We start from the raw sequence: 24,759 nt of genomic DNA, 5'->3' as shown, positions 1-24,759 counted from the left end.
CTTTAGCCCTTTGAGCACTGGAATTACAGTTGTGTACCATCATAATTTTTAAATAGTCAAAACCACAGACTCTTTCATTTCTATTTCCTGCATGGAAAACAGGGAATGTTTCTCTCCTCAGTTTCTCCTTATTTAACCTTGTTAGATTAAAATAATTCCTTGCTAAACATTAAAAAAGTCAAAACATGACTGTATACAGATATTAGGAACATCAGAGATTAACATATTAATACAGGAATCATTTAGTTCTAAAACTGGTTCACTCCTTTATATGACTTAAATAAGTCTACTGCATGTTCATTATGTATTTCTATGAGAGTTATATTTAGGCAGTCTTGAAATCATATGTTGTGAAAATATACATGTATTTGAAGAGTAGTATTATATGCTTGAAACTGTTTGTACTAAAACCTGGAATTCATATGGTATGAAAGTGAAGAGAACCAGAGTTGTTTTTTTTTTTTTTTTGCCAGTCCTGGGCCTTGGACTCAGGGCCTGAGCACCATCCCTGGCTTCTTCCCACTCAAGGCTAGCACTCTGCCACCTGAGCCACAGCGTCCCTTCTGGCCGTTTTCCATATATGTGGTGCTGGGGAATCGAACCAAGAGCTTCATGTGTAGGAGGCAAGCACTCTTGCCACTAGGCCATATTCCCAGCCCGAGAACCAGAGATTTTATTGAGCAAATTTCTGAGGGAGCTGGTTCAACCTGTTCATAAGAACACATTTTGTGCATCTATTTCAGTTCAGGGTTGTGTTTAAAAACCAGCTCATCGGCAAAACCAGCCATGAAACCAGCCATGATGGCAGTATTTACACAAAATAAATGGATACATGTTATAAACAAGGGGTTATTTCTCCTAGAAATCTAGTGATTAAACATTTTACCAGCATTCTGTAAGATGAGCTGGAAGGAGATGAAATTGTAAGTTTAATACATGGACATTCTTTCATAAACAATAACCATAATTGAGGAGATCTTAGTTCTGAATTGAAAAAAGTTGGCTGTTAATTATGCTTTTGGTACAGAGGATGGAGAGTGAAGGCAGAAGGGCCTGGAGAAAGTAGTTGCATTATTTTAAGGTAGGAGAGAAGTCAGTATTAACAGAAATGGAGGAAGGTCAATCACAGATTCCAGACACTCAAGTATAGAAGTTGAAGGTAATTGTAGTTTCTAGCTTGGAGCACTAGGTGAATCCTAGAGAACAGTAATAATTAAGATAAAGAATACAAGTAGAACAAGCCATTCCAGAGATAATAGTCAATGTTTAATTTTTTAGCTTGAAGGCATTCTCTGGGTTTCTGGGTACTCCTATAAAGTTACATTGCAGAGTGGAAATTCTGCCTTAGCAGTCTTGGGTATTTAAAGATAGCTAAAGACAAAAATAAACTTGGACAAAGAGCATGTAAATAAGGAGGAATGCCAAAGAAGCTTAAATGAGAAAAGGCTGATAAACAGAAGGAGAGATAAGATTGGAAGAGAATATTTTAAAAGGCAAGAGAGAAATAGAAATAATGACTGGTGTGTGATGTAAGCTTTGTAATCTTTTTACTTGTTCGTAACAAGAGATCTTATTGCTCTAATACTAAGTGGAGAAACCAGAATGACTAAATTTTGGCATAATTGTAGAAATTGAATACACTTTTTGATACAAATAGAGATTTCAGTAGACTTAAGAGTGCTTGATTTTAAGGAATTAGCCATTTAGGAAAGTTAATAGAGGATACTTGTATGATAGAAGATTATGATAATGTATACTGTCAAGTACTTTTTATCATTTACTCTTCATAAGAATTCATTTCTAATTGCTAGAATTGTATTAGTTTATTAGTTATAGAGGGAGGTTTTATTGTTACATTTCCATGTATTTACAATGTCTTCCAATCCATCTCACCCTCTCTATCACTCTCCCCCCCAATCCCATCTAATAAAAACATTCTTCAAGGGAATGAATATATGTAAGTTTATTTGATTTTACATTTGAGGTAACATAGGACACAGCAGCTAACTGCTATAAGCCATCTAATAAATGCACTTTATTTCTCCAAGAAATATCACTAAACAATAGTATTTGAAGACATACACAGGCAATTCCCTACAGAGGTTAGAAATAAAACTTAAAAGGCATGAATTATTCTTCACAGTAAAGAGCAACTTAAAATGAAAGGGAAAACACTACAGAATTTCACTTAGTTTAGTTTAAACTTAGAGTCTGCACTCAACTGTTCATCTCATTGAATTGAATGATGAACTTAATGTACGTAAAGCTATTGGAACAGCTCACTCGCTTATACAATACTATGATAGTACTAATCTTTGCCATCTTCATTGCTAAAGACTACACAACAATCTTGTGGTAGTCTGGATTCCAATCCAAAATTCACTTACCATTATGAATAACTGGTATATGAAAGGAATATGTAAACAGAACATCTAATTCCATGAATCAGAATGAAGAGGGAGTGTGTTAGATGTGAGAAGCTTTCTTCAAATAATACACATAAACTAAGTCCTAAAGAACAATAAAGCAAGGGAAATGAGAGTGTGAGTGTGAATTAAAAAGGGAACAGGAAACCCAGCCCAGGTGTTTCATGCTTGTAATCCTAGCTACTGTGTGTGTGTGTGTGTGTGTGTGTGTGTGTGTGTGTGTGTGTTGGGGGGTGAGACCTGGAGGGTTTAAGGTTTGAAGCTTTGAAGCTGTGGCAGAAGAGTCTGCAAGACTCCATTTCCAATTAATCAGCAAAATGCCAGACTGGATGTGTGGTTCAAGGGGTGTCAGGAGTGAGGAAAAATAAAAGCCATGTGATATTTTTGAGACCCTGAGTTCAAGTCCTTGTTTAGACACAAAGAACGAACGAACGAACAAGAAAAGTAGTTTCCCAGCTGCAAGTGAACAGTGTAAGGCCCTGAGTTCAAGCCCCAGTAGTGGCACAAATAAACAAAAACAAAATATTCCCCAAAGGGCATGGTTCAAGAGCACTTGCATACTCTGTGGGAATCCTTAGGTTCACTCCACGGCCAATGGAAAAGCAGATCTATACAAGTTATGGTGGCTGAATCTAACAACTGGATCGGCAGAGTTAGAAAATGAGGCCGGAGACATCTCATATCCAATTCCATGCTGCATAGGGTTCTGCTCTTTATTTCTTCAAGAAATGTCACTATTTGGACGCTACTATACGAAGACACACTCAGGGAGAAGAAACTCGTTGGCCTAATCTGCAAAATAAAGAAAACGAAACGGGAAGGAAAAGTATTTAGCAGTTTCTTCTTTTCTGGAATCTCTCGCCACGGTCTAAACACCGTTTGACTTGCAAACTGCGGACCCTAGCTGACAAACCTCCCGGACTCAGCCACCTCGGCTTCCGGCGTCCGCCGTTACTATGGTAACCGGAAGCGCACCCTCTAGCTCCGCCTCCCGCCCCCCCCCCGCCCGAGGGAAAAACCATAGAGTACCGGAAAAGGACTGCGCAGACAGGTCGGAAGGAGACGCATAGCCCGCCGGTGTGGCGGGCATTGCGCCGAAATGACGACCTTAGTGCTGGATAACGGAGCCTACAACGCCAAAATCGGTTACAGCCATGAAAATGTGTCGTAAGTGCTAACTTTCTCGGAAGGACAAGGTGTTGTAAACCGCGGGACTGCGCTTCGTCTCGGGACTTCCGAGTGTCGCACACGCCCACGTGCGGCCCCTAGCTGAGCTGGAGGGATGCTCGGGATGGAGCTGGGTGGTTGGTTGTGAGATGCTTTGGACTAGTTTCGGGGGTGCTGCACGGCTTTGGAAGTGGGATATACATTTTTTTATTTCATAACTAAAAATAGAGAGGCCATTAGGCTTCTAGAGACTTATTCCTGGCAAAAGAGACCAGAAACAAAGCTCATGAGCCTTCAGAAACGGTGGGCTGTCTTCTGGCTGTCCGTGCATTTTCTGCACAGGCGATTATAGGTCTCATTGGATCCTCAAAGGGCTCTGTGATCCACAATAGTCTAAAAGCCACTGCCTTAGGGTCTAGAGACTTTGCAGGATTTGGACCACTGACCTGTTTGATAAGGTCAACTTAACAGAAACTACTGCAGTGGGTTCCATAAGAAGTAGGTCATATAATGTTTTGAATAAATAACTGATTTGTTGTAAACAATTTATACATTAGTTTTTTAAAAAGGATACAAGTTAAATAATAAGCAGTAGCAAATTGACCAATTACATTAATGTGCAACAATGAGATTGGCAACCACGCATAGCTTCTTTGATTTGTGAGGCTCTACTACCAAGCTACACGTCCAGCTCTTTTTGTTGTTGTTGTCTATGCTGTCCTCCTGACTTAGCTTCTCAAAAAGCTGACTAGCAGTCCCTGCCCATGGAGTTTATACAAATTATGTCCTCAAAGAATATTTAAACATGTAAAGAAACTCAATAGTTTAGTAAATGAAATAAGGATAACATTTTTTATTATCTCAGTATATGGTAATAGCTTCCATTTGTCTTCCCACCTATCTTGTAAATTCATAGTGGGTGGTAACCATATTTAAAAGTAGTTCAGACTTCTGTATCCTAATGCCAATCTAGTGCTTGAAAATCTTTGGCTTCATGAAACTTATTTTTTGCCAGAATTTTGAACTTGTGAATCTTTTTTATTAGAATGGTATTAAGAATTTCCACATTAAAGCCAGAAAGTCTAGGACCTTTATCCAGAGTCCTGGCAGTCAGTCTGTGAAATGGCAAGACCTCTAGGGATTTATTAAAGATTACTTGAGAGAAAGAAAGGGTCCAGTATAGAACCTGTTCAACACTAGAACTTAAAAAAAAAAGATACTTATCTAAAGGCAGAATGAGAATGACTGATTTTGTATATACTGATCTTTTGACACTAGAGTAGTGATTAAGTGAAGGTAATTTTTGAAACTAAATATTTATAGGATAATTGTGCTGTTTTTTTGTTTTCAGAGTTATTCCTAATTGTCAATTCAGGTCAAAAACGGCACGTCTTAAAACTTTTACTGCTAACCAGATAGATGAAATAAAAGACCCTTCAGGACTGTTTTATATCCTTCCTTTTCAAAAGGTAATCTAGTTAACATTATAACATGTTAACATTATAAACCTGATTTGATGACAGTGTGTGTGTGCGCGCGTGTGCAAGTTCTGGGGATGAACTCAGGGCCTGGGTGCTGTCCCTGAGCTTTTTTTGTTCAAGGCTAGTGCTCTACCACTTGAGCCTCGGCTCTACTTCAGGCTTTTTGGTGGTTACTTGGAGATAAAAGTGACATGGACTTTCCTGTCCAGTCTGATTTTGAACTGCAATAATACTCAGATGTCAGCCTCCTGAGTAGCTAAGATTACGGACATCAGCTACTGGTTCCTAGCTTTGAAGACACTTTTTAATATTGTATATTATGAAAATATTTTAAGTCTCTAAAAGTAATTGATTTAAATATTAACTAATACCTAACTAAAACTTAAAATTGAAATTACATTGTCTAGGTAAAAATATGACCATGATTCACTTATTGTAAATACATTTTCCTTATGTTAACTATAAGTGGTCTGCCCATATTAATTTAGAGCTTTAGAGAATCATTCTGTTTGAACTAGTTTTAGATAGTTTAAACTAGTTTTTTAGTGTTTGAACTTTTTATTTTTATTTTTTGAGATTCTGGGGTTTAAACTCAGGGCCTTAAACTTGTTGGGAAAGTATTCTACAACTTGATCATCTTACGTCCAATCTTTTTTGGTTTATTTATTTGTTTGTTTGTTTTTATTTTTTTCAGATACGGTCTTGTACTTTTACTGGGCCAGTTGATCTCCTACCTCTGCCTCCAGAGTAGCTAGGATTATCAGTGGGCACTGATAGATTAATTTGCTAACTTTTGCCCAAGCTGACTCGTAACTTCTATCCTTCTATCTCCCCTTTTAAGTAATTTTTTGAACTTATGAGAGGAGAAAAATACCAATATAATTGGTTTGAAAGTCAAACAGCATTAGACTGGAATTAATTATTAAGTACTAGAATTCAGTGTTTAGAATATATGTTAATTTGATTGTTAGGAACTTCAAATAATTGTGATAAAATTAAGTTTATTTATCAAATTTTAGGGCTATTTGGTGAATTGGGATGTTCAACGACAAGTTTGGGATTATCTTTTTGGAAAAGAAATGTATCAGGTAACAAATTAAGAGTATGTATTCAAATGTTTCTATTTCTGCGTAATTCAACTGAAAAATTGGAATTTATACTTTTAGATTTTTTCGAATTTTTTATCAATGTTATTAGTACATAATTTTAAGTCACTCAAATGTAGCTTTGCCTAGACTTTATGTTCTGAATATTTAATAAATGAAAATGAATAAAATTTCCATGTTAAAAAGCAAGTTTAATATAGGAGGTTGAGATCTGAGGATCATGGTTCAAAGCCAGCCTGGGCAGAAAAGTCTGTGGGACTTATCTCCAATTAACTACAAAAAACAAGAGGTAGAGCTGTGGCTCAAATGGTAGAGCCCAGCCTTGAGCACAAAATCTCAAGGACAGTGCCCAGGCTAATTTCAAGGTTTAGGACCAGCAGAACAAAAATAGTAGGTTGATTAGAGATAGTCTATTACAATTTATTTCAGATTTCTTTTCCAATCCCTCTATTAGACACTTAGGACCTTATATATACTAGGCAAGAACTCTACCTCTGAGTTAAATCCCTAAAATACTATTAGGCAAATTCACTATGTCATTTTATTTTCAGAGTAAAATAGTTTGGCTCACCTACTTGAATGTGTAGATGTTGCAAGAAATTTTCTTGTTTTTAGTGTCTGTAGTGTGTCTGGATTTACACTGAAAGAATTTTCAAGTTTTGATTCATTTTAAGAATGTGAGAGAGTGCTGTTCTCCAGCTACACGAATTGCTAAGAGAAACTCAAGGAAAAGAAGGTAGCCCCAAATGCTGTCACCAAGAAGTAGGCCAAGAACATGATAATCTCCTGTTTGAGAAAAGGCCTATTAAAGTTGGGCTTTGGGCAAGAACATTTAAACCCAAAAGGGACCTCACCTACTTTGTCAAATGGCCCCATTACAGTGACAGAGGCTATCCTCAGTTGATGCCAGAATGTGCCTCCTATGATGAACCAGTTTAAGCTTTGGACTGCCCACTGCTACTTGACCTCTTAAGATGACCTCTAAATACAGAAAGCAGACATACTAGCCTATGCCAAGAAGACAGCTGCTTGCAAAGGGAATGCCCCCATAAAATGACTCTTGAGCAGGTTTTAGAAGGACTGCTAGTGATGAGTCTACTTCAAAGACAGATTTGTACCACCATCTTTCACACGTTATCTTGGAGGACAAAGAAGCTCTGGCTCATCTGGTGGAAGCTATCTGGACTAGTTATGTGGACATGGGATGATATTCACCATCACTGGGGAGCAGAGTTCAAAATAACAGTGGCTATACTGTATTTAACATCATTTGCTACTTTTGCATAATTATCTTTAACAATGTGACAGTTCCACTTATTACTGCTATCATTAAGAGAGAGAGGTTGGCATTACTAGTTGAGTCTATAGATTTTGAAATCAGACACTCTGAGTTCAAATCCTATGTCTGCCCTAAGTAGCTATAGTACCTGAGTAACTTAATCAACTTTTCTGTGCGTCAGTTTGGTCATATATTAATGAGAATAATAATCACTAGGATTGTTGTGAGAATTAAGTAATTTTGTGTGTATATATTGTGTTGACATATAGTGCTGGGGTGTGTGTGTATATATATAATGTTTTATATATAACTACAAATTAGAAACATTTTGGTTTTTTTTCTCACATAGGTTGATTTTTTAGATTCTAATATTATTATCACAGAACCATATTTTAACTTCACTTCAATTCAAGAATCAATGAATGAAATTCTTTTTGAAGAATACCAATTCCAAGCAGTATTAAGAGTAAATGGTAAGTTAAAGTATTCGTTGAAATTGAATTTTGTGAATATGGATATTAATATGAAGAGGATGAAAGAACATGAAATCCCCAGTACTATAAAGCATAGAATTTTAAAACTAGATCCTTAGAGATTATATAATCAGATTTATCAATTTGTCTTTTTACTAGTATTTCTCTCAGATGAAGTTATTAGCCATATATTTCTAATCTGTGAAAGATTATTCTAAACTAGTTATCTTTCTGTCAACGAGGAATTTGCCATTATTATTTGAAGTAAGGCTTACCACTTTGTCTGCCAAGGTAAGTGAAAAGAATCTTAATATCCAGAAGCAAGGATATTAAAGGCAGGGATCATATTATCTGATCATGTGCAATGAAAGGTCTCAATTAGCTTGCAGAATTTAAGTCATGTAGACTTAAATAGTTAAAAGGATAATCTCCAGAAGTAGTGTCAGCCAGTAGAGATTTTGCTCCCTGGAAATGTTTGGCATTGTCTGTAGACATTAGCTAATTGGCAGAGTGTTACTGTTGTCTGCTAACGCAGGTTATAAATGCTGCAAAAATTGAATAATACAAAGGAGTTAGCTGACCCAAAGTGTCAGTGGATCCAAGGTGGAGAAACCCTGCTCCCAGTGACACTGCCTTGCTCTGCTACTTCCTAATTGCGTGACCATAGGCACAGTATTTAACGTGCTTACCCATGGTTCAATTCCCCATAGAAACAAATATAACAAACCCCATTTATATGTTTATATACATATACAATTGTGAGTTTTAGAACACATTGACTGTATAGAGTTTATTCATCTGTGTGCATGTGCGTGTGTGTGTACTGGGGCTTCATCTAAGGGTCTTCTCCTCTGAGCTTTTTCCCTCATGTCTAGCACTCTACCACTTGAGCCACACCTTTACTGGCTTTTTGATGGTTAACTGGAAATAAGAGTCTCTTAGCTTTGTCTACTCAGGCTGCCTTGAAAATTCAGTCCTCAGATCTCAGCCTCCTGAGTAGCTGGTATTCAAGTTGTGAGCCTCTGGTGCCTGGCTTATCTAGAATAGAGCCTGGCATGCTCAGTAATCATTAGTAATTGCACTATGTTATAAATTTACATTTAAAGAGATCACAGATTTTCTTTTTATGTTTACCAGATAAATGTGACTTAAAATTTTTTTTAAACCTTATAGAGATCTTGTGAGATTTGTGAACATAGGTTTTAAGGAACAGTTTTGCTTTTGTGCTTGCCTTAGTTTGCTGCTTGTCTATAAGTTAGTGGTATACATTTACTTAATGTTGCTCATATATTTTTTAATCTTTTTAATTTTTTTAACAGCTGGGGCTCTCAGTGCACATAGGTATTTCCGAGATAATCCTTCAGAATTATGTTGCATCATTGTAGACAGTGGGTATTCCTTTACACATATAGTTCCTTATTGTAGAAGTAAAAAGAAAAAAGAAGCAATTATTCGGTGAGTTGCATTTTACTTTTCATATTATTTCTTAATTCACATCATTTTGTAGGATGAACTGTGTGATAACTGAACCAAAATTGATTTCTCCCCTTATAGGATAAATGTGGGAGGTAAACTTTTAACCAACCATCTAAAGGAGATTATATCTTACAGGTATTCCTTGACTTTGTTTCTTTGCAAGGGTAAGGGGTTGAGAATGAGTGCTATATATAAAAAACAAAAATAATGACAGAAAGCAAAACAGAAATCCAAACAAACTGTTCCTCTTATCCAGCTGCCCAAGACAAGACTGTCTTATCTTTACCCCAGCCCTTCCTAAGATCTAGTACCTATTAGATAGGAGTTGACAGGTTTTTTGTTGTTGTTGTTAATCATGGGACTTGATCTCCAGGCCTGGGCACTATCCCTGAGCTTTTTTCACTCAAGGCTAGCACTCTACCACTTTGAGCCATAGCACCACTTCCAGATTTCTGGTGGTTAATTGGAGGTAAGAGTCTTATGGACTTTCTTATCTGGGCTGGCCTTGAACTGTGATCCTCAGATCTCAGGCTCCTGAGTAGCTAGAATTACAGGTGTAAGCCCACCAGTACCTGGCTTTATTGCCAATTTCTTTACCTAAAAATGAACTACTAACTTCCTTTCAATGAATAATGTGTAGATTAAGTAAGACAGTAGAGTATTTTTATAAAATTAACAGTATTTAGGGCTACTGTAGTTCAGTGGCGAGCACTTGCCTGGCAAGTACAATGTCGTGGATTTGATCTCCAATAACAAAAAGGAAAAGACAAAAAAAAAAAATTAGTTAGGGCTGGGGATATAGCCTAGTGGCAAGAGTGCCTGCCTCGGATACACGAGGCCCTAGGTTCGATTCCCCAGCACCACATATGCAGAAAACGGCCAGAAGCGGAGAAGCGGCGCTGTGGCTCAAGTGGCAGAGTGCTAGCCTTGAGCGGGAAGAAGCCAGGGACAGTGCTCAGGCCCTGAGTCCAAGGCCCAGGACTGGCCAAAAAAAAAAAAAAAAAATTAGTTAAAAGTTAAAATACAGTTTAAATATTACATTTGAAAATGTAACATTTCAAAAACCAGTTACTTGGAAATATAATTCCAGGAAAATATTTTACAGTTATATTCAAGTAAGTTATATTCAAATTTTTTCCATTTCAAATTTTTATAATTTCTATTTCTTTAGGCAGTTACATGTTATGGATGAAACACATGTGATTAATCAGGTGAAGGAAGATGTATGCTATGTGTCTCAGGATTTTTACAGAGACATGGATATTGCAAAGTATGTATAATTGGAATCTAAGAATTTGAATATTGACTTTGGGTAATGTTGCATATAATTAAAATATTTCATAAATGTCTTTTTTGTCTTACAGGTTAAAAGGAGAAGATAATACAGTAATGATAGACTATGTTTTGCCTGATTTCAGTACAATTAAAAAGGGATTTTGTAAGGTAATTTTTGAAAATCTTCTCCAGTGACTACTTCAGTCAGAATTGAAAAGCATTTGTCATCCAGCTGGGTTGACAGGTCTAACACAGTTGTTATTGACTGTCTTCCTGGTGGCCATTTTTCTAGATAAAAATGTGTAAGTTTGATCAATTGGTTTCTTATTAAATTTATCTAGACAAAGAACCATTAGTCAAATCATAGCACATGGGATAAATATTGAAGATAAATAGAATTGTTACCTATATCATGGCTCAGCCTTTTCTATTAAGAACTATTTCAAATCCAGTTTATTTTCCTGTTGTACAAATGGTTGACAGAGCTGACCCAGGACTGAATTTTAGTCATGTTTAGCCTCATGGAATGAGCATGTACATTGTAAAGGCCATGCACTCATTGTTGAGAAACAGTTTCTCTTGTGCTTCAAAATTAAGTAATTCTGTTTCGTCTTTGATCAGCCCAGGTAAAAACAGGTCTATGTTTAATGAGTGAGAAGTTTGCTCTTCTATTTACTGGCTTTTACTGGCTTGATGAAGACTGTTGGAAGGTTAAAAATGTTTCTTCAGAAATGTAAGGGAGTTGAGTGCCAGTAGTTCTTGCCTATAGTCCTAGTTACTCAGGTAGCTAAGATCTGAGTATCACAGTTCAAAGCCAGGCAGGAAAGTTCATGAGACTCTTAACTCCAGTGAACCAGCAGAATGCTGGAATTGGAGCTGTGGCTCAAGTGGTAGAGCTCTAGCCTTGAGCCAGAAAGTTAAGGGATAGTGCCAGGACCTGAGTTCAAACCTAGTATCAGAACAAAAAAAGAAAAAGAAATGTAAAGAGACATTACAATACTACTTATTGCAGTATACCATAGAGTAGTTAAAAACTGAGAACAGTCTATATATCCAGTAATAGAAAGAAAATAATTTTTTCTTCATTTGTATTAGAAAATAATCAATAGTGAAAATGAAATAAAGGTCCATGACCAGGATAGATAAATCCCAGAAACACGTTTTAGAAGCCATATATATAGGATTACATGCTTGACGTTAAAGTGGAAGACTATGTAAATGGCAACACTAAATGAATAAAGGGAATCTTGTTTTTAAAGTGTACTGAGCTGGTTGATGCTTGTGTTTTATGTAATTATACTTAGTATGTCAGTTCAAACCCAAGTACCTGCATAAAAACAAAATAAAAAGATAGTGGCTGAATGTTCATGAGTTAATTTAAGATTTAATGCTTCATTTACAGTCTGTGTTAACTCATGTATGAAAGTTAGCATACTGCATGTAAGTAGATTAATCCTAAAATGTGATTTTTGAGTTTAATACTTGACTATATTCATTGTTAGCTGATACTCAGTAACTTTGACAAGAGCTAAATATTTAAGAATTTAGAAAAACAATACTATATAGCCTGAAAAAAATATTTGAGAAGCTTTGTGTTTAGAATGTTGTTAAAGTTCAGATTTTGATAATTTACTCAAATATTTTTTTAACTATTCATGTTGGAATACTTCTATAATCCTAGCTACTCAGAAAGTGGAGGCAGGAGAGTCATGAGGTAGAGCCAAGTGAGATGCTATCACAAAACCAAAATATAAAGCACAAGTTCTGAGGCATGTCTCATGTGCTAGAGCTCCTTTCTATCATGGGATAGGGTTGAGTTCAATCCCCAGTACTGCCAAAAAAAAAAGAATGAACAAGACAAATATACATGTATATATGCATATGTGTATGTACATATCTACATACATATGTGTGTATACATGCATTATACACAAGTTATGTAATGCATATATACACATATAAATGTACATTATATATAACAAGAATATATATTAATTTGGGGGGAGAATTTGTAGCCTTGTTTTTTCTAGTGCCAATGCTAGTAGTAATAATAATAATAAAAAAAATGGTCTAGAATAACATTGTAGATTACAATTGAAAGAAAGTGTATTCTAATCTCTTACCAGAAAGCTGATGTCTATAAGATGTAAATTATTTGTCTGACCTGAATTGAGAATATTACACTAATCATTAATGATTACCACTTTCTGCAGAAGTGTAGCAATAACTGGTCATTTCTTCAATGGTTCTAGAAGTAGATTGATGAGGACCGTTAGTAATTATGGACGATATAGACTAAAATAATCTTATCAACCCTTACAAATTCCTTTGTCCATGTCTATAAAAGAGAAAAAGAACTTTTTGGGATTATACTTTTAAAAACAGATATATAACCGGGTATGGTAGTACAGGTCTGTAATTCCAGCACATGGTAGACTGAGGCAGGTGAATCCTAAGTTTGAGGCTGTTGTAGGCTGCATAGCAAGACCAGGTCTCAAAAAACAAAGCAAAAAAAAAAAAAAAACAACTTTCAACAAAACCCTACTTGTTATATACCAGGTTACATATTAACACTTAATGGCTTCAGTGCTAACATCAAAAAGGACATCTAGTGCTGGCTCTTCCTTTAGTTAGATATTTGATCCCTCTTTTGTAAATTAAGGCTATAGATAAGCTAGTGTTTTATTAGCTGAAATTCTCCAAGTTTGCATATGTCTCACATTATTCAGTATTAATAAAATAGGTTATATCTTTTAAACTCAAGCTAATAGTAGGTTAAAATATATTTTCAAATTTATAGGAAATACCTTTCATAGGAAGGAAGACCATGCCTTTTTTTTGAAGAATAATGTTGTTTGTGTTATTATAGTAACACTTTAATTGGATTAAAATTTTATAGTATATCTTATTCTTCCTAGAATATTGTGAAATTTCCAAGAGTTCTCTTTTTTGTGCTGGACCTGGGCTTGAACTCAAGAATGGTCTGGCCACTGTCACTGAGCTTTTGCTTGAGGCTACTGCTCTACCACTTGAGCCACAGTTCCACTTAAACCACTTTTGGTGGTTAACTGGAGATAAGTCTCATGGACTCCAACTTTCCTGCCCAGGCTGGCTTGAAACCTTGATCCTCAGATTTCAGACTCCTGAATACTAGGATTATAGGCATAAGTCACCAGTGCTGGGTCTTTATATTACTTTATTTATTTGTGTGTGTGTGTGTGTGTGTGTGTGTGTGTGTGTGTGTGTGTGTGTGTGTGTGTGTGTGTGTGTGTGTGTGTGTGTGTGTGTGTGCTAGTCCTAGGGCTTGAACTCAGGCCCTGGGTGCTGTCCCTGAGCTTTTTTGCATAGGGCTAGTTGAGCCACAGCTCTACTTCCAGCTTTTTGGTGGTTAATTGGAGGTAAGAGTCTCTTGGATTTGTCTACTCAGTCTGGCTTCAAATCTCCATCCTGAGATCTCAGCTTCTGATGAGCCACCAGTGCCTGGCTTACATTACTCTTAATATTTTATCTGTATGCCCCAACTTAGCCTGAATTGTGAATCTCCTATTTGTGCCCCTAATGGTTTGGAACTGTAGTGTCATATGCCTGTTATCCAAGCTATGTGTGAGAGAAGCACAAATGGGAGGATCACAGTCCAGCGTAGCCTGGGCATAAAGTGAGACCCTATCTCAAAAACAGCCTATTCAAAAAGAATCTGAATGAGTGACTCAAGTGGTAGAGCACCTGCTTAATAAATGCAAGGCTCTGAGCTCAGTCCCCAATACTGCAAAGAAGTTTGGAATTAAAGCTGTTAGATTATCTTTTGGGGCATATCCACATTAGCATCAGTAATTTTTCAGTCGAGTGATTTTGGCAGTAGGAGAGGCCATGTTTTTCTATCTTTAGGAATCCTGAAACTTCCAAGAAAGTGGTTGATATGGGAAGTGGAGCTGTGGCTCCAAGTTTAGTAGCACTAGCCTTTAGCAAAGGAGCTCAAAGATAGCACCCAGGCCTGAGTTCAAGCCTCATGACCAAGAAAAAAGAAAAGAGAAGAAAATGGTTTATACATTACATATTGATAGTAATTGTTAGTCATGTGAAGTAGACAATGTGGCTTCAACTTTTTATCTTTTCTTTAAGCCGAGGGAAGAGATGGTGTTGAGTGGAAAATATAAGTCTGGGGAACAGATTCTTCGTCTGGCCAATGAGAGATTTGCTGTTCCAGAAATACTATTTAATCCTTCTGATATTGGCATTCAAGAAATGGGAATTCCAGAAGCTATTGTCTATTCAATTCAAAACTTACCTGAAGGTACCTCAGTAATTAGAGTAAATATTTTGAAGAGTAATTTTTAAGTACTAAAACTTTATGAACACGAAATCACTTCAGGTAATAGTAGATAACAGTAGAGATTTCCAAATGTCAGAATGCATTTAAATAACTCTTATGTCTTTTGTCCTAGATTATAAATTACATTTTAGAAAAGTCTTCATGGTTTGCTTAAACATGAGGAAATGTATCTTGAATTCCATTTAGTTTAAGAAAGTTTGTTGTTTTAGACAAGGTCTTTTTTTTGCTTATATTGGGGTTTGAACTCAGGGCCTTAAGCTCTTCTTTTTTCCACTCACAGCTGGTGCTCCATCACTTAAGCCGTGCCTTTAGTTCTGGCTTTTTGCTGGTTAGCTGGAGATGAGAGTCTTAAAGCCAGCCTACACTGGTTTTGAACTTCAATTCTCAACTTTCAGCTTCCAAAGTAGCTAGGATTCTAAGCAAGAACAACTGGTGCCTTTTTTTTTTTTTTTTTTTTTTTGCCAGTCCTGGGGCTTGAACTCAGGGCCTGGGTACTATATCTGAGCTTCTTTTGCTCAAGGCTAGCACTCTACCACTTGAGCCACAGGACTATTTCAGGCTTTTTCTGTGTATGTGGTACTGAGGTATTGAAGGCAAGCACTGTACGACTAAGACACATTCCCAGCCCAACCAGTGCTTTTTGAGGCAGTGTCTTTGTGTGCAGTCCAGGCTGGCCTTGAACTCGTGATCTTCCTGCCTTCAACTGCCAGCTAGAATTACAGATGTGTACCACAAGACTCAGCAAATACTTTTAACCCAAGTATGTACAAAGTAGAATTTATAATTTAACAATTTAATGTTTCTCAGCAATTGATGGTACTGATTTCACCTTTCTGACATACAAAACAGATTTTATAAGACTGGAGTGTGATGCTTGAAGTAACTACTTCTGGGTTATCTTGAAGCACGATTTAAATAAATAATGTCCTAGGGTTTTTAGAGTGCTTTTATAATGTGTTCTCTTTCTAGTTTATACGAAATAACTTAGGAAATCTATCATATACAGTGTGCTTTCCTTTCATTAAAGCAAACGAAAAGAGGGGCTGGGAATAATGGCTTAGTGGTAGAGTGCTTGCCTAGCATGCATGAAGCCCTTGGCTGTATTCCTCAGTACCACATAAAGAGAAAAAAGCCAAAAGTGGCGGTGTGGCTCAAGTGACAGAATGCTAGCCTTATGCTGAAGAGCTCAGGGACAGTACACAGGCCCAGATTTCAAGCCCCACCACCAAAAAAAACAAAAAACGAAAAGAAAAAAAAGCAAGTTATATAATATATTTTACAAATATCTTCATATTTCACATTTGACATAAAGTTGCAGCATGATGTACTCAACATTTTATAATACACTGTTGTGACTGAGTCAGTATTGACAAAAGGAAACTATATTTTGAACAGAAATATGAGATGAGCTGGCCAGTACTTTTGAAGTCCTGATGGTTTCCTGTGTAGATTGTGAGGGTGTGTGTGCCTGTACTAAGGCTTGAATGCAGGGCCTGGGGGCTGTCCCTAAGCTTTTTTGCTCAAGATTAGCATTGTGCCATTTGAGCCATGGTTCTACTTCTGGCTTTTTCCTGTTTTATTGGAGATATGAATCCCATGGACTTTCCTTCCTGGACTGGCTTCCAACTGTGATCCTCAAATCTCAGCCTCCTGAGTGGCTTAAGACTACAGGCATGAGCCACCAGTTCCCAGATGCTTTGTGGCTTTTCAGTGCTGGTTAACTTTATGTTACTTAATGTTTGCTGTCATGTAACTTTAAGTATTCATAACATGCTTTCTTTAAAAGTGGTAAGTGATTATGATAGTTTTAGTGCTTTCCTTTAAGGTAATTATGTGTAATAAACATATCTATTTTAGTAAGTTAACAGAGTTTGGACTGGTACGTTTAAAATGCTATGAAAATCCACTCTAGAGGCTCAAGGTTCCCGCCAGCGTAGGTAGAGTTGATAAGACCCCATCTCAACCAATAACAAAGCTAGGCATGGTAGTGCATGCCTGTCATCCCAGCTGTGCAGGAAGCAAAAATAGGGGGATCATGGTCTAGGCCAGCCTTAAAGTGAGACCTTATTGGAAAAATAATAAAAAGCAAAAAACTGGGCATATTTCATGTAGTAGACACTGCTTGCCACTCACAGAGCTCTGAATTCAAACCCCACTACCACCAAAAAAAAAAAAAAGACATTTATAATAGTAGTGTATAAGCTCATCTATAATAAAGCCACTCCAGGGAATGTGGCTTAGTGGTGGAGTGCTTGCCTAGCATTCATGAAGCCCAGGGTTTGGTTCCCCAGTACCACATAAACAGAAAAAGCTAGAAATGGCACAGTGGCTTAGGTGGTAGAGTGCTAGACTTGAACAAAAGAAGCTCTGGGACAGTACTTGGGTCCTGAGTTCAAGCCCCAGGACTGAGGGGGAGGGGAAACACTCCATTTTAGGGAAGATGGATTATAAAAAAATGAAATCTCTGCTGTTGAATGTCCCTCATTTATATATAGCTTATGTATGCATATAATAATTAGAAAGTAGCTTACTAAGTACCTTAGCTTTTTGTTCTAAAGATCTGTTAGCTCATATTTCATTCTACTTAATGTCTAAGTATAACTTCATTACAAATCTTAATTGTATGACTTCCCAACCAGTAATAGTGATCCCTAAACCTTCATCCAGAAAGATAGGTGTTTTTTTCTAATTCCTTTTTCCTTTTTCTCTTTTAAAGAAATGCAGCCACATTTTTTTAAGAACATTGTTTTGACGGGAGGAAATTCCCTTTTCCCAGGATTTAGAGATCGTGTTTACTCAGAAGTTCGATGTCTCACTCCAACAGATTATGATGTTTCTGTAGTGCTACCTGAAAAGTAAGTGTTGGTTTATATGGAAGAAAATCATGAAAGCTATCTTATAAATACAGTGACCTATAGAAAGGCTTGAGTTAAAGCAGAATTTTAGATATAGGACTTTTTTTTTTTTGGTCAGGGACCTTGAACTCAGGGCCTGGGCATTGTCCCTGAGCTCATTTTGCTCAGGGCTAGTGCTCTAGCACTCTACCACTTTGAGCCACATCATCACTTCAGGTTTTTGGATGAATAATTGGAGATAAGAGTCTCACAGTGACTTTTCTGCCCGGGCTGGCTTTGAACTGCGATCCTCCGAATTCAGCCACCTGAGTAACTAGGATTACAGGTATGGTCCCTTGGCATTCATCAGGAGTGATTTTTTTTTTTTTTTTTTGGCCAGTTCGGGGGCATGGACTCAGGGCCTGAGCACTATCCCTGGCTTCTTTTTCAGCACCACTTCTCGCTTTTTCTATATGCGGTGCTGAGGAATTGAACCCAGGGCTTCATGTATGTGAGGCAAGCACTCTACCAGTAGACCATATCCCCAGCCCTGATTATTTTTTAAAGCAATAATGTTCATGTGCTCTCTTTAGATAGGAAGCATATTAGGTTTTTATCTTCCAGATACATATCACTAGCCACAGGATTCACTGAAATAGCTTTACTATTCAATGTATTGGTGGTAAATCTATTGCTTTAATATTTCTGTGTTTTTTCCTCTCAGAAAAAGAATTCGTATAAATAAAAATATGTTATAAATAAAGCTATTTTATAAAAGATTGGGCAATGAAATAAATATAAGTAAGAAAAAATTTAAGCTGTTTCTTTACCTTTTCAGATTTGAAATTCTTGAGTTGGGGAATAGGAATATAATTGTATCATAACATATAAAGTGTAACTTTGGTTATAGATAGCAAAACCAAAGGAAGAATTGTATCTGTTTTTTTTTGGCCAGTCCTGGGCCTTGGACTCAGGACCTGAGCACTGTCCCTGGCTTCTTCCCGCTCAAGGCTAGCACTCTGCCACCTGAGCCACAGCGCCCCTGCTGGCCGTTTTCCATATATGTAGTGCTGGGGAATCGAACCGAGAGCTTCATGTGTAGGAGGCAAGCACTCTTGCCACTAGGCCATATTCCCAGCCCAATTGTATCTGTTTTAATCTTAATTATTGTCTGTATCCTTCCATGTGGTTATCATGAATTATTTTCGAAATATTTCATTTATTAGAGGCAACTAAGTGTATACTGGATAACATAGACTGTGAACACAGTTCTGAGCTGAGTCCTGGTGCCAGACTTAACCTCTCTGAACATCATTCTCTCATATATAAAATGGGAGGTACAGTAACTATAGGAGGTATAATAACTATAGAAGGTGTAATAACTATTTATGGTTTGCTGAGAGAATTAAGTGACGAATCTGCCACCAACACAAGTTCAGCTCAATTATGGTCCTGCTTTTCTTTTAGGCATCTTGGTCTTTTACTTGTATTCCTGTTTTGTTTTTTTTTTTATACTAAAAGTAGAGGATCCAGGAATTGGGGAAATAGAAGAGACCTCTCCCAAAATATCCCCCACTATTTTGCAGTGATGACAAGATTCCTTTCATTTTGAGTTTACTCATGTGAAACTTACTCTTATTTCTATTCCCTTCTCCAATTTTCCTTTAAATTGGGTAGAACTGCAACATTTTAACTTCAGCCTCAGGCATTTCATTTGTTCCTGTCTGTAAAATCATTTGTCATTTATTTTACCTTATTTTTAGCCCTATTACTTACTCCTGGGAAGGTGGAAAATTGATATCAGATAATGATGATTTTGAAGATATGGTGGTAACAAGAGAAGATTATGAAGAAAATGGACATAGCATCTGTGAGGAGAAATTTGATATTTAAGAAACATTTCTGAATAAAAACCTTGATTGGTGGTAATTGAAAAGTTTAATTTCACAGTTCCTTTAAGCAAGGTTAAAGACCTGTGTTATTTTTTCATCCTAAGATTAAAGCCTTGGAACTCACATATGGACTCTGCTCCATGGCTAACTTTTCAAGGTTTCTTGGGTGGGTTATATTAGAATAGACTTTAACTCAGCCCATTTTTTTTTCATTTGGGAGTTGGACTATTACAATGTTTATGCTGTTTCAGAGAGTAGCCTATTCTTTATAAGGGGAATGCAGTGTGATTCTTCATAGTTGAAAGCACAAACTTAACTATTTCCTGCTTGGTTTTCTTTAGATGGTTGTTTTGTGATTGATTATGAACTGGTCAGTGTATTTAAAGGCTGATATGATTCCTCTTTGTCTCTTAGCACAAAGTATTTTATTTAAAAGATGTCATTCTTACCTTTATATAATAAAGCGGAAAAGACTAATCTTAAGTATGTATGCATAATGTTTATTTTTCACTTAGTGTATGTTTGAAAGAGTGGAAACTAAAATCAGTTCATTCAAGTTTCTCTGGTCACCATTGTTTTGGTGGCCAGAAATGTAGTGTTCTATATTTAAAATTCTATATGGGCTGGGAATGTGGCTTAGTGGTAGAGTGTTTGCCTAGCATGCATCAAGCACTGGGTTCTGTTCCTCAGTATCACATAAACAGAAAAGACTGGAAGTGTCACTGTGGCTCAAGTGGTAGAGTGCTAGTCTTGAATGAAAGCAGCTCAGGGACAGTGCCCAGGCCCTGAGTTCAAGCCCCGAAACTGGCCAGAGAAATTCTATATGATCTACAACATATGAAGATGTTTAAGGCTCCAAGTTTTTTGGGCTGGGGGTATAGCTGGTGGTAGTGAGCTTTTGTAGTATGTTCAAGGCCCTGGGCTCAAGTTTCAGTTCAGATGAACAAACAAAACCCTTACAACTTTCCAGTTTACAGAAAGAGTTGATAGCAGTATTACTGCATTATGTATAGATAGGTTTCTTGGACTGCAGATGTGTCAGGCAGAAGGAATGGATTGGGTTCATGGGAACCATAAAAAATAATGAAGTACCTGTCCCAACCCAATCTAGAATTTGCACACAGCAGCTTCAAGAGACACCCAGGACTTTCCCTAAACTAGAGCATGTGCAAGAAGAAACCAATGTCCAGTTGTAACCTTTGTTTCATTACTATAGTAACATATGCCACAAACAGGGGTGATGCTGTTGTAGGCACATGTTAAATGCCACATGCACTTTAGAAGTCTCCTCCTTTTCCTAAAAGTGGTATTCCTTCAGAGGAAGTTCATATTCGCTTTATTTATTTACTTACTTTGTGCCAGTACTGTGGCTTGAGCTCAGGGCTTCATATTCTTTCAAAAAGCTATGTGGTGTTCTTCCACTTGAGACACAACGCTACTTCTGTTTGGTGGATAATTGGAAATAAGAGTCTTTTCAACTTGTCTTCCCAGGCTAGCTTTGAACCCTCAGATCTCAGCCTCTTGAATAACTTAAGATTACAGTTGTGAGCCACCAGCAGCTGACTCAAAATTCAATTTTCTACTTTTTATATGTTTTTGAAGCTAGCTTAACAAATCATGTTTTCCTAGAATAAAATTACTTGTGTTTCCATCACAACACTTTTCTAAATAACTTGACATTGTGATTACATAGACTGTATGTAAACAATGGCTCTAAAATACACTTAATCATGGTTTTTGTTGTTTTGTCAGTCATGGGCTTGAACTCAGGGCCTGGGCACTGTCTCTGAGCTCTTTTTTGCTCAAGGATAGAGCTTTACCAGTTTTCTGGTGGTTAATTGGAGATAAGAGTCTCATGGACTTTGCTGCCTTGGTTTGCTTTCAACTGCAATCCTCAGATCTCAGCCTCTTGAGTAGCTAGAATTATAGGTGTGAGACACTGGTGCCCAGCATCATGATTCTCAGGTAAATACTCCTCTTTCAGTTTTTGTTACACTATAGACCACACTATACACTATAACTCATGTCTGAAGAAATAATCCCTTGGCTAATACTGTTACAGAGGGCACTCACTAGACCTGCCAGTGTTTATTTTGGCTCTCAGACTAGCTTTAATTCCTTCTACTTGTCCAGCCACGTTCTCACCATGAACCTGACCCAGCCATTAATTCATTCTGTCATAAAAACTGAGCTATTGCTATATTCTAGATAGTATTCTAGATTTTTAGAACATAGTTCTTGAATTTATAGTCTCAACAGATAGATGGACAATTACAACGTATTGGAAAATGACAATTTTAGGTAGTGATTAGTGCTCAAACAAGGCAGAAAACGGTGTGAGAGGCTAAAGTGAAGAAAGCAATTACTTTAGGCAGTAAGGAGACTTCCTTGTTTTGAAGGGTAACATTTCAAGCAGAGGACTGCTCAAAAATCTACTCAAAGGAGTGAGGCACCAGAAGATTTGGGAGAAAAAGGTTTTTATAGTGATAGTAGGCACAGGAGAGGTAAGTCTTGCAACAGGAACAAGCTTAGCAAGTTTGAGAGTCCCTAAGTAAATACTCCCACCTCAGTCTTCCTGCAATATTTCATCCTCTAATCTCTACACACCAGAGTGCTTTTCCTTCACTTCCTGGATCCACATGCCACTTCCTCCAGCCCATGTCAAGTTTCTTTTCTTACATTGTGGCCTGCTACAAAATTTGTCAGTTTTTTTTAATGACACTGTGGTTGAAAAAATGAAAATACAAAAAACTTTTTTTAAACTTTTATGTCATACCAAGGAAAGAGGCAGATTCATTTAGTCAGGCAGGAGGAAAAGGTGAAGAATGAAGGGGAAGCTGAGTGGTAAGGAAGAACAGGGAAGAAGAAATGTTCTATCTCAATTCTTAGAACCTAGGATCCATTTTAGCATGGAAACAATGTAAGAATTTTTGTTAAGTGACTGTAAGTACTGTGAGCTCTAATCTCCAATTGCTATATTTTCTAATGAAAAGTGTAGCATACCTAAGGGCTGACTTGCAAATGAACATTAAAATGCATGTCAATTCAGAATTCATAAATGGATGATTGTCTTTATTATATATACTTAGTATTAACTTTTTTTTTTTTTGGTTGGTCATGGGGCTTGAACTCAGGTCCTGAGTGCTGTCCCCAAGCTCTTTTGCTTAAGGCCAGTGCAGCACTATAGCTCTACTTGTGGATTTTCTGGTGATTAATTGGAAATAAGAGTCTTAGACACTTTCCTGACTGGTCTAGCATTGAACCGGGATCCTCAGATCTCAGCTTCCCTAGTAGCTAGGATTACAGGTATAAGCCAACAGCTTCTGGCCATTTTTTTTCTTAAATAATTGAAACTTCAGTTATGCTTGTTAGACCTGCTACAGAATTTAACTAGTATGTATGTTCATGACATGAAACAAACTTTTTACATTTTTTATTTTGTTGTACAGGTCCTGGGGCTTGAACTCAGAGCCTGAAGTTTTCTGCTCAGCTTTTGTTGCTCATGGCTGGTGTTCTACCATCTAAACCATGATACTAGTTCCAGCCTTTTGCTGGTTAGTTGAAGGGCCTTAAGGATTTGTCTGCTGAGGATGGCTTCAAATCATGATCCTTGGATCTCAATCTCCTGAGTAGCGAAGATAATAGGTCTGAGCCACCCATGCCCAGATGGACAAAAAATTTAAATTAAGAAAACAACGGAATTAGGTGCTGCTGGCTCATACCTGTAATCCTAGCTACTCAGGAGCCTGAGATCGCAATTCAAAGCCAGCCCAGGCAGGAAAGTCCATGAGCCTCTTTTCTCCAACTAAACACCAAAAAAAAAAAAGCCAAAAAGTGGAGCTATGGTTCAAGTAGAGTGCTAGTCCTGAGCAAAAGAAGCACAGGGACAGGGCTGGGAATATGGCCTAGTGGCAAGAGTGCTTGACTTGTATACATGAAGCCCTGGGTTCAATTCCCCAGCACCACATATATAGAAAACGGTCAGAACTGGTGCTGTGGCTCAAGTGGCAGAGTGCTAGCCTTGAGCAAAAGGAAGCTAGGGACAGTGTTCAGGCCCTGAGTTCAAGGCCCAGGACTGGCAAAAAAAAAAAAATCAACAAGCTCAGGGAACAGTGCCCAGGTCCTGTGTTCAAGCCCCAGTATGGACACAAAGCTTAAACAACCAACAGCCCTTCCCCTGCTCCCCCCAAAAAAAACCCCACAAAAATGGTCATCTCTTTTGCTTGTCAAAATATTAGTCTTCTTTGAAGTTCTCTTCTAGACCCTCTTGTGATTTTATCCCTCTTCTTTGGGTCCTCTGTTCTTTCACCTGACCTCTCTTACCTCTTGGTAAACTGTAGTTTAGACAAATCATACACAGACAAATCATGCTTGTGATACATCTGTCAAAATTTAATCCAATGCAATAAAGGGTAAAGCCATTAACAATATGTGTCTGTTTCCCTCCTAATGGTTCTATTAGGTTCCTCTTTGAATTACTGGTGGCATTATAAGGAGAAAAACAAGTAGATGAAGAAAACAATAATGAACAGGGAAAACAGTAAAGAAGGGTAGCCTTTCAAGTTCTGAGGAAAGGAAAGCACAGAGATGTTTTAGAGCACTTTATACAATGGACAAAGAACACACTCATAAGAAGATGGTCTTGGATTACAAATGATAAGTGTTGCTAGTGAATCTGTATGACTGTTAGGGCATACTTCTAGTTAATCAACCGCACTTCTAGTTAATCTGGTTATGGTCATTATGAAAAATAAACTAAGGCTTATTGGTCATACGTTGCCTTACCTGTCCCCTCTGATGTAATTGCTATGTAGGAGTAAACTTACAGGGAAGAGAACAGGATCGGCATATTGAGGACACCAAGCCATTCCATAGAAGCAGTAAAACATTAGTGGCTGTCAGGGGTAAGACGGAGGAGGGGAATGAGCAGGTGGATGTGGAGGATTTTTAGAGCACAGACACTATTTTGTATGGTACTAGAATAATGGACACATCATTGTACACTGGTTTTAACATTAGA

At 37.4% G+C, this 24,759-nt stretch overlaps 1 protein-coding gene across 4 annotated transcripts; it reads left to right on the top strand.

Annotated features, from left to right (window-relative positions):
* The first annotated feature begins 3,463 nt into the window (after positions 1 to 3,463).
* Actr6 (actin related protein 6) lies at positions 3,464 to 20,216 on the top strand. 4 transcript variants are annotated; one of them, XM_048357521.1, is made up of 12 exons: positions 3,464 to 3,593; positions 4,945 to 5,062; positions 6,094 to 6,162; positions 7,809 to 7,932; positions 9,252 to 9,387; positions 9,487 to 9,543; positions 10,580 to 10,678; positions 10,773 to 10,851; positions 14,803 to 14,974; positions 17,730 to 17,868; positions 19,611 to 19,905; positions 19,937 to 20,216. In XM_048357521.1, the coding sequence occupies exons 1-11, from the start codon at positions 3,526 to 3,528 to the stop codon at positions 19,738 to 19,740; spliced, it is 1,191 nt and encodes a 396-aa protein (XP_048213478.1). In that variant the 5' UTR covers positions 3,464 to 3,525; the 3' UTR covers positions 19,741 to 19,905; positions 19,937 to 20,216. The 4 variants fall into 4 exon arrangements, with proteins under 4 accessions (XP_048213478.1, XP_048213482.1, XP_048213492.1 ...); XM_048357525.1 differs by lacking the exon at positions 4,945 to 5,062 and having other exon boundaries at positions 3,484 to 3,593; positions 6,094 to 6,176; XM_048357535.1 differs by lacking the exon at positions 4,945 to 5,062 and having other exon boundaries at positions 3,516 to 3,593.
* Positions 20,217 to 24,759: the final 4,543 nt, after the last annotated feature.

The sequence above is a fragment of the Perognathus longimembris genome, chromosome 1 (genome assembly GCF_023159225.1).
Source record: "Perognathus longimembris pacificus isolate PPM17 chromosome 1, ASM2315922v1, whole genome shotgun sequence".
NCBI classification, from domain to species: Eukaryota; Metazoa; Chordata; class Mammalia; order Rodentia; family Heteromyidae; genus Perognathus; species Perognathus longimembris.
Note: the sequence above shows the minus strand (reverse complement) of the source record. Positions and strands in the feature narration are given on the sequence as shown.

What these genes read in the sequence shown, in the direction of transcription:
- Actr6 (XM_048357521.1), top strand. Translation starts at nt 3,526, where the DNA reads ATGACGACCTTAGTGCTGGATAACGGAGCCTACAACGCCAAAATCGGT. An exon ending in AAGGAGATTATATCTTACAG is followed by an intron (nt 9,544 to 10,579) that starts GTATTCCTTGAC and finishes CTATTTCTTTAG; the next exon opens with GCAGTTACATGTTATGGATG. An exon ending in TCTGTAGTGCTACCTGAAAA is followed by an intron (nt 17,869 to 19,610) that starts GTAAGTGTTGGT and finishes CCTTATTTTTAG; the next exon opens with CCCTATTACTTACTCCTGGG.